Source organism: Manacus candei, unplaced genomic scaffold (genome assembly GCF_025592945.1).
Source record: "Manacus candei isolate 608988 ecotype Guabito, Panama unplaced genomic scaffold, ASM2559294v1 h1tg000063l, whole genome shotgun sequence".
Taxonomy (NCBI): domain Eukaryota; kingdom Metazoa; phylum Chordata; class Aves; order Passeriformes; family Pipridae; genus Manacus; species Manacus candei.
In genome coordinates, this window is record NW_026138111.1 from 923,718 (window position 1) to 933,442 (window position 9,725).

General features: G+C 44.9%; 1 protein-coding gene and 1 long non-coding RNA gene across 3 annotated transcripts in view; one reads left to right on the top strand and one right to left on the bottom strand.

Moving 5' to 3' along the window:
• Nucleotides 1-4,270, bottom strand: part of PTPN12 (protein tyrosine phosphatase non-receptor type 12) — a 70,013-nt gene extending 65,743 nt beyond the window's left edge. Inside the window, exon 1 of one of the 2 annotated variants that reach the window (XM_051805051.1) lies at nt 3,919-4,270. In XM_051805051.1, coding sequence (XP_051661011.1) covers nt 3,919-4,017 — 99 coding nt within the window. In that variant the 5' untranslated portion in view covers nt 4,018-4,270. The remainder of the gene's footprint in view (nt 1-3,918) is intronic. The other variant, XM_051805050.1, reaches the window with a different exon arrangement.
• Nucleotides 4,271-4,532: 262 nt separating this feature from the next.
• On the top strand, nt 4,533-9,295 carry LOC127478862 (uncharacterized). Its single transcript, XR_007907387.1, has 3 exons — nt 4,533-4,654; nt 6,432-6,489; nt 8,166-9,295. It is a non-coding gene; the product is annotated as an uncharacterized LOC127478862 (long non-coding RNA).
• The last annotated feature ends 430 nt before the right edge of the window (nt 9,296-9,725 follow it).

The following is a 9,725-nucleotide window of genomic DNA, read 5'->3' on the forward strand; positions in this document are numbered from 1 at the left end:
TAGGTATCTATCTATATATATATGTATAACTAAATACAGCAAAAGGCACTGTAGGATTGAGATAAGAATAAAAATGAAGTATGTATCTGACAGGCTACTTAAATTATTTGGAGTGCATGTAGTATGCTCATGAGGTGGAAGGTCGAGATTACCTTTTGCTCCTCCTGAACGATTCTATAACATTCTGCAGTATCCATACACAACCCTTTGCTCCATAAGAACAGTAGAATTACACACTGCTGTCTTTGGAAACTGAGCAAACAGAACTTATTACCACACAAGCTATTTGACACAACCCAGAGCATTGCCTAATTGACTTGGTTTAGTTTCATGTGCCTGAGAGAACTGCAGTTTTAGGCAGAGTTTGTGAGTTCTTACACCCGAGGGTCACTGCAGCAGCTTTGTGGCTGTATTCAGCTCCTTCTACGAAAATTCAGTGGCATCTTTGAAACAACAGAAACAGCACTCATTTCCTCAGAAGGGGACAAAAACACTGAACATTTAAGTTGAATGGTTGTTCACATAAAGTTGCATTTTTGCATAACATTTAATGAACAGTATTTCACAAAATTCCAGAAGCCTCTGAAGTTCAGGTTTACTGAAATGACTATTTGGTCACATTGCTCCATCCAGATTTAGTCCATGTCAAAGAAGCTTTATGAATGGCCTGGATGACTATCACCACACACAATGAAGCAATGTGTTGGTGTGCGCCCCCCACATACAAACTAACAGCATCTAGCTGAAATACAGCTAATGGAAACAAAACTTGAAAAATACACCAACACTCAAACTTAAGCATAAGCAGTGCCAGCAGAAGTCAAGGAAAAAGTACCTGGATGTACTGCAACCATAGTAGCAAAATCCTATTCTATATTATTTTAGCAAAAAGCCCACTTGTCCCTGTACCCACATATACCTGATCACTGGCAAGGCACACAGACATGCCTGTCCTGTTTTCAGACTACCCACTTCATTTAATCCTAACTGTGCACACCCAAAGTACTGAAGTGATCTACTAGTAAGTCCTGCTTACTTCCTAGTGCAAGCAAATTAAATATATTAGATTTCCAGTCATGAACTTGCCATTGGTGCCCAGATTACAGAATTTATCTCATAATCGGAGTGGGGAGTGGGTAATAATCGATTTTCCACCTTCCAAGGCGGAAGTTGTTTCCAGGTATGTCAGTGGCATTATTAAATAGTAGTCTTAGTCATCTACACTCTGGACCTTCAATAGCAATCAGCCAGGCTTATCAGCCTACCTGTGTACACCTCTAGCTTCTCTACACTCTCCTCCAGCACTCCCTGGCACCCATCAAGTACTTTCAGTTCATTCACCCAGGCCTATATACAACCCTTTAAGCCTATTACTCAACAAATTCAAAAGCAATAAAAAACATAAAAATAAAGAATCATTTTCATTTGCGTTCTCCCCCTCTACCATCTGTATTTCAGATTCCATTTTGACTTGGAAATGAAGCGATGAGTAACGGCAATTCCTATTCCACAAACTTGCCAGTGCTTAGCAGCAACAGTACATCCTGCACTTAAATGAGAAAATACAACTTCCTCCCTTCCCACTCCAAAAATAATCTACTAATTCTCTAAAGAAAACAGAATACTGAAACTTATATCCCCTTCACCTCCTTTATTCTCCTCTTTCAATCATTTTAAAGAGCACATAAACATGGCTCTGTTAAGACAACCAAACACACCTCAAAACACACACCCCCAAAACAAAATACCCCAATATGTTCATAGTGAAAAAAAAAACCAAAAATCAGCAATTATTATTCTTGTCACCACACTAATCTATGTCTGCTTTACTATATAAAGGTGAATATTAAGGCTGAAGATCAGCATCTTAGTTTCCTGCTTTCCCTTTAATTTACAATACAAAAATCAAATATAAAAGCCTGAAATAGAAAGTGTTAAGAGGACAAAGGAAATTTTGAACACAATTATCTCTGGAACATTTAACACTGTTTCAGGTTATAACATCCTTCTCCTGAAATGCCTTGCCCATTAGTTCCTATTTTCCTACTTTTAGCAGCATTCTCTTTCCTTGCTGTTGAAGGAAAGCAACGGGAAAATTCACTGCCTATACAGTTGAAAGCTACAGAAACAACATGCTGTCAAATAGAGAAATTGAAACAAAAGCTATTTTACCATGCAGAGGTGCCACTACTTCAAAGAAAAGATGACGAAAAAGATGGTATTGTATACCATTTGACTATAACAAAGCTAAAACATTAGGATATTTATCAGATGTGAAATGGTAGAAGTGGGTTAGGAAATCTAGTACAAAGTATTAAATATAAAGGTTATTAAAAATGTCCCGCATTTTGCACTAGTCTAGGCCACCCTTTCTGTAAAGTACATGTGATTAACACGAAGAAGACAGACCCATCAGTGCAAGGCAAGAAGTCAATTTGTGTTAAAGAGCAATTATATTACTAAAACTATCAGTTAATTAAACGCTTCTGCCAGAGTATGTAACCTTTAAGCCCTCATGTGAAGACTTAGAAGGGTCCTATCACTCCAACGCCGTTCTTCATTGTACATATTTCCCTCTTCCTTTCCCACACGCTCAGATGTTTCAGCAGCATACTTTCAGTATTTGCAAAATCCTGCCCAAAGAGCGTGGCCGATTTCCCACGGGCTCCCTCCCCACCCTGGATGAACTCGTTACTTCCCAAAGTCCACTCCACTTCCTCTTCCACCCCTGGACCTGCCAGCGCTCCCAACGCCCCTCCGCCTTGCCTTGCGCAACATCCGCGGCCTCCTCCCCACATTTCAGACAATCCCTGATGCGACATTTACATTGAGAATTTTTTTTTTTTTGTTCCAAGACCACTAGAACAGACTGACAGCTTAAAGAGCTAACGATGTGGTTTTAATCCTAAAGAGAGAGGGATAATAAAATAACCTACAAAGACACACGAATACGAAGGGCACTGCCCCACTCTCCTTCGGTTCTCCTATGGGTCAAACTGCATTTTGATATTAAGTATTTAAACGATATTGAAAAGTGCCAGCGACATCTGCCCAATCAAAATTATTGTTCGCAGCTCAGACTACCTATTCAAAAGAAAAATCTCCCGAGATATTTTAAAAGCCCGATTAAACAGCCAAAATAAACCAGGAAAACCGCTAATTCTCCAATAGAATTTTTCCCCGAGCGCACACGTTAACCAAAGGCTGACGGTGAACTGATCTGGAAGGAAGAAAGGACGAGGGATACAGGCAGGGCTGCGATGGGGGATGGGAGCGAAGGGAGATGTTAGGGAAGGAAAGATGAATATTCCTCCAAGGACTATCAATACATTTAACACATCTCCTCGGAAAGAAGAGAAATCTCAAGCAGGCAGCTAGAGGGGTAGATAAAGGGGAAAGGAGAGAAGGAGCGCTCGATTATCCCCAGCTGACATTAGGCACGGCAGCCCTGCAGAGAAAAGGGGCTGCGAGGGCGAGGAAGCGCTCTCGCAGCCTCCCCCCTTCTCCCCCCCGCGCCAGCTCTGTCTCCTTTATGTGCTCAGAGGAGGAGCGGGGCGGGGGGGCGAGGAGCCTCCCGGTTAATTTGGCAAGAGCCGGTCACCCACCGCCTCCCCGGGCGCGGGGAAGGGCCAGGGCCGCGGTGACAAACCTCCCATGGGAGGGGGGGACAGGAAGGAGGGCGAATCCAGGCGGACACACTCCCTCCCTCCCTCCCCCCGCCGAGCCCAGCAGCGCTGGGGGGCACAAGGAGCCGGCCGAGCCCGGGGCACACAATAGCAGGTCACCCCCGGAGGAGCGATGCTCGCCCAGCCCGGCACCCCTGGCCCGCCGGGGGATGGGGAGGGTTCCGCGGGTCGCCCTCCCCGTCCCGGGGGGCGCCGGAGCCGCGCCCGCACCGCCCGCGCCGCCGCCCCTCACCATGAAGTCGCTGGCGAAGTTGTCCTCCCCATTGTGGTCCGTGTCCTTCATGGCCTGGACGCGCTTAATGAATTTCCTCAGGATCTCCTCCTGGCTCATCCTGCCCTGCCGGCCGCCCTGCGGAGCGGGGAGCCCCGGCCGCCCGCCCGCCCCCTCTCCGCCCGGAGCCCCCTCCGCCGCACGACCCGTCACCCGGCTGCCTTCCTTGCCTTGCCCTGCCCTGCCTCGCCTGTCCCCCGCCCAGGCCTGCCCGCGGCCTGCTGGCTGCGCTCCCGGCCCGCTCACGGCCGCCCGGCCGCCCGCTCCATCCTGCCCTGCCCTCCCTCCGCCCGACCCTCCCCGGAGCCGCCGCCGACACGGACACGACACGCTCCCTCCTCCGCCCCCCGCGCACGCGCGGCGCGAGCCCCGCCCGCGGCCCTGACCCCGCCCCGCCGCGCCAGCGACCCGCCCCTGCCGCGCGCCCATTGGCTCTCCCGGCCGCCGCTGCGCCCGACTGGCGGCCACGCTCACCAATCACTGCCCGGTCTGGCCGCGGGGGAACGCCCGGTGCGCTCCGCGCCTCGCCGCGGTCCGTCTTCCCCCCCTCGCTTCCCGCTGATGGGACCGCCCGAGGAGCGCCTCATGGAGTGCTGGAAGGGACCACTAGCCGGGCGGGGGGGAGGCTGAGCGGAGCGGAGTGCGGTGCCCTCTGTCCGGAGCACAATGGGCGGCGGTGGGTGCTCTGCAGCGGCATGTCGGGACGTGTAGTCACAACAGCGCCGCGTCCCAGCGCTGCGGGGCTGGGGGCTCACACAGCGTCCCACTGGAACGCCTGGAGCAAGAGGGTTCCCACCCCATGTGGGAAGCCCGGAGCCGCTGGAAGTGCCCGGGGGTCCCTGCGGGGGCGGTGCCCGAGGTGGTGAACGCGGGACAGCGGGAAGATGGCGGGACGGGACGGGGCAGGGGACGGGGACGGACACTTGGCCGGGGACCGCTCCCCCCATGTGTGTTTGTATGTCTGTCAAGTATAGATATAGATATAAATATGCATATGTATATATTAAGTACTTATATATATATGTACGTGTATATTATTTATTAATTATAATTATTTCTGTGTGTATGTAAGTATATATAATCTGTATGTATATATAAGTATATGTAGTTCTATATATGTACTTATATATATAGGTGTATATATAAGTATAGATACAGGTATAGATACACCACGGGCCTTCCTGCCAGAACATCGTTTAAAATTTCTCCCTTACGTGGTGCTGGATGATTTGGCAGTGTGCTATTTTGTTCTTTATTTATGTGGAAAAGTTGAACATCTTCATGTTTGGTGTCCTGAGGACATTTGTAACTTCTGCTCCAGCAATGCAAAGCAATTTTAGAGGTGTGTGTATTTATAGCCCTATAGGTTAGTAAAACTAAGTGAAGTCTATTTTAAAGTATAGTTTTGTTGGGGAAGAACTACACAGCCTTGAGTGATGCAGTTGATCCAATAAGACTTTGTCACACTGACAAATGATAAAGGTCCATGCTAAGAAGCATAACCTGGTTAAGGCACTCCTCCCAAATACCCATTCTCGAATGCTCATTCCCACCTGCTGGAGTGTGTTGCTCTTGCAGTCACACCAACACAACCCCTTGTTGGACAGTACATCGAACGGGCTCAGGGAATCGACTCAGCTGCAACATAAACCCACAGAAAGTCATTGTGTTTTCTTCTCAGATCATTCAATTAATTTGGCTGTGTTATGAAAAGAAACCTACAAAAAGCTTGGTCTTCCTGTGTTGCTGTAAGATGTCAGTGGTTTAGATGACAGCCAAAGGTTACCACTTCCACATCAGAATTAGCACAATGGCACGTTACCACCCTCGGCCCGATTCAGTGCCCATCAGCTCACCATCTTCGGAGTGGAGGCAGGTTTTGGGATATGACATGGGACCCTGAACTGTAGCTGCAGGTGCATGGACACACATTTCCTTCTCCTGCATCTGCTACAGACAGAGTCATCTCTGGCAGAGGGGCAGGTTGGAAAATTGAGAGGCTAAGCATTTTCACATGACTTGCTGCAGACTGACTTGAGGATCTTGTAAGAGGGTTGGGTTTTTTAGCAGTTGATGTTCATGGACCCTAATTTACAGCAGATAAAAGGACACATTAAGGAACTGGAAAAGGGCATCAGTTCTTCTGTACTGAGGTTTATTGAAGCCTGAGCACTCCACACAAGCACCACATCTATCAAAGCTCAGTCTCCTTTCCATGTCCTTCACATCAGCCTCCATAATAAACTGATCAATCAGCCTCATAGACCCACAAGGATGCCTGCTTTTCTTGCTTTAATCCCTCTCCCCTTTTCCTTCTCCAAGCCTCCTTTTCTACAATACCAAAAAGCAGCATTAAAGAGAAATGCAGGAAAGAGAGAGAGGGAGGGCTCAGAGATCACCAAGGACATCTGGGGCTTGGATCATCAGATAGTCTTTCCATGTCACCTTTCTTGATTTCCATCTGCTTTAGGAAGGTTGCTGTTTGCTCAGTAGCTGTCCTGACAGAAAACTGCTCCCAGTGACAGATGGCAGGTGACTTTAGAAAAGTGATACTTGGGACTAAGCAAACAATTAATGAAGTCTTGAATGTTGTATGGTTTTCTTCATTTATTCACTCAACTGAGTTACAGAGGAGGAAAGGAAAGATCATGATTTATTGCATTTGAATCCGATGTCGTTATTGCCTGACATGGAAAAGACCCAGTTGTCAGCCTGGCCTTGTTCATGATCTGTTGTAATAAACTGCTGTAGACTAGCAAGTTTAACAGCAACCTTTCATTTGGGTTAGCTGATAAGAAGGTTATATAGTCTCAGAAGAAAAAAAAAGCCCCCAAACTGGGCATGTGTCACTAGCCAAAACAAAGAAATAGCGGGGTGGAGGACTGTGCCTGGCATTGCACATGCACGTGCCTGCGAGAGCTGCCAGACAGTCCTGAGCACAAACCCAACAGCACCAGTTTTATCTCCTGCAGGCCTGCAAATGCTGCATGAGGCTCTCATCTCTGTGCTATGAACACAGACACCTAAACCTTCAGCAGCTAAAATAGCATTTTAACCAAGACTTTTGATCTGAGGCTCAAACTGCCCGGATGGAACTCAGACATCTGACCAATGTGGCATGTGTGCATGAGTGTGTATTTGTGTAGCCGTAGGAGAGAGGCGGAAAAACAGAGACACGGGGTGAATTACTCACCCTATAGATAGAACAGGAAGTTGCAACCCAAATCTGTAGAAGAAAATTGTGGTTGTGTCTTAACAATCCATACAAGTCTGGCCCTTGAAGAAAAGCAAGTAACTTCTCTGCTGTAATCCCATTTTGCCTTGCCATGCACTATTCCAGCTGCTGCAGGGAAGGTGGAGAGACAGTTTTTTTCTGTTCAAAGGTGGCTTCTCATGTTCCCACAAGGTAAACGTGTAAACTGGTGAATGTGTTTCCCAGCATGCCCAGTCAATGGATGGGAGTACCAAACATCCAAGTTTACCAACCCTCAGGTTTCCCTCAGGACTGAGATGGAGCACAGGCTCACCTCAGAGCTGTTTGACTTCCGTGCCTCTGTGGCTTGGAGCTGTGTTCAAAATCCAGTGCATATCTACCCAAAAGTGTATTTCAGAAAGAAACCAAAAAACCAGTTTGGAAAGGAAGGCTGAAAGAACCCTACAGCTCTGAGTAAGGGCATCATCTCCTATGGTTTTAATTTCTCCTTTGTTCAGCAAAAGGATTTTGTGTGTTCATTGTCATTTGGTGTGACAACATTGCAATGATAGCTCACTTTGTCACCAGTGTCTTCTCCCCTTTGCAATGATCTGTAGATTCATAGATTTTCACTTTCATTTGGAGTAATGCAAAATAACTCTAATGCACTATAACACATTATGGTGTTGTGTAATTAATAATGAATACTGCAATTATAATTAATTTATGATCAATATATCCTATACATAAAACCTCAATTAATTTTATTCATACTGAGAGTCTGGAACATTTTCATAATCAAGATCATTTAGGATAAAAAAATAGATGTTAGCTTTCATAGATTTTAAAATAACACTCCTGAAATATATTCTAAGTGCAGTTGTTGGAAGTTTTCTAAAAATGTGGTGTTTCAATGGAAAATGCTGTTTCTGTGAAAGTTGCATTTTCCACAGGAAACAATTTTGCCAATATTTTTCTGCTTTCTGACAAAAACAATGCACTGTTACACTTACAGATGCAGAAATGTCTTTACCATTGAAGACAGCACAACTTGGGCGAGGAACTCGGCGGAGTATAAATGCCAGGAAGCTGCTGAACAGCTCAAGGGTACACATAAAAACTAAGTCCAAGTGAAACATTTGTCTTTGATCTGACAAACTGAAATGCAATGTGTCTTTCCACAGATGTCAAAATGTCAATGTGTTTCATGCTGGTTGAAAATAGTTAAATGAAACATTCAGAGATAGCAGGGTCACCTACTTTTAGTATAGTCGTATCCTCAAAACATTTTGGTATTTAGTCACTTTTGTTTCTGAAGAGGATAAAAATAATGTATCAAGTTTTCTGGCTGATCCTCAGTTACAATTTGACCACTTAGATTATTAAGTAACAAACTACCAGACAGCAATCCTCATGGAGTCTCAAAATACTGATTTTGAAAACAAAAGACATTGTGAACAGTAGATCTGAGGAAGATACATAGTATCCTTTGTATGCAACAAATAAATTGAATTTCTGATTTAAACCTGAAACTAATCTCATTTTAAATGAGTCATAAAGACCTGATCAGTGTCTGTATAATATGTTCCATTCATATTCATTAAGTGCCATGTGACTGCTGGATTTCTTGACATTTACCTCTATTACTCTCAGTTAGGCAATGACAGACTCCTGTAATTACCACTGAAAATGCTACTACTACAATTTAATTTTACCTGGCTTGCTTAGTTTTTATTTGTTTACTTACCATCTTCTGAGATTCATTGCATGATATTACTAAAACCTTTTAAATGTGACATTTCTTATGTTGCTAATAAATATTTTAGGTCAGAATTACTGAGTTTCATGACCAGTGCATAATTTGGATTCCTCTCTAACTGTGACATACATACACAACCCTCCGTACCAAAACAGTTTCCATACATAGAAGAAACTTTGTTCTTGCTGCTGTACTTACTGTAACAGCATTGAGGTTTAAAGTGTTTTTTTAGGTATGGCTAACGTGCAAGTGAAACAAAAATAAATGTGTGCATTATGATCGTCAGCCTAATCCTCCACTATGACCAGTTCTAAAAAGAAAGCAGCAGTGAAACACTGTCGAGACTTAAAATTTTTCTGCTTATTTTTTTTTAAATTTCATTTAATTAAGGATTGCTGATTGAGGTACTTTGTTTGATTTTTGTGAATGTGAAAAAAAATGGTGTTTCAGAATACAATTAATATTTTCTTCAAGTTTTTAACAGTATTAAAATAAATAGCCTATGGGTTTCAGATAAATTACTGTGTCCCCTTTCGATAGTTGCTTTTCAACAACCTCATTGTAAATCACAGAGAGGCCTGATGAGGGTTATTTATACATGTCACTATTAATGTAGCAGAATACCTGCTTCGTGCTGTTGGACCAGGAAAATCAGGAGCCATTTTCCATCTGTGTCTTTTGACCTTATTAAAATTGGACACACAATTTCTGAAGCAGGAATATTTCTGTCTTGTGACCCCGCCGTGCATCTGACACGCCGTGACACGGCTCTGGGTTGCTGCTGCCCAGCTGCAGCCCCATGGTGGGCTGCTCTGG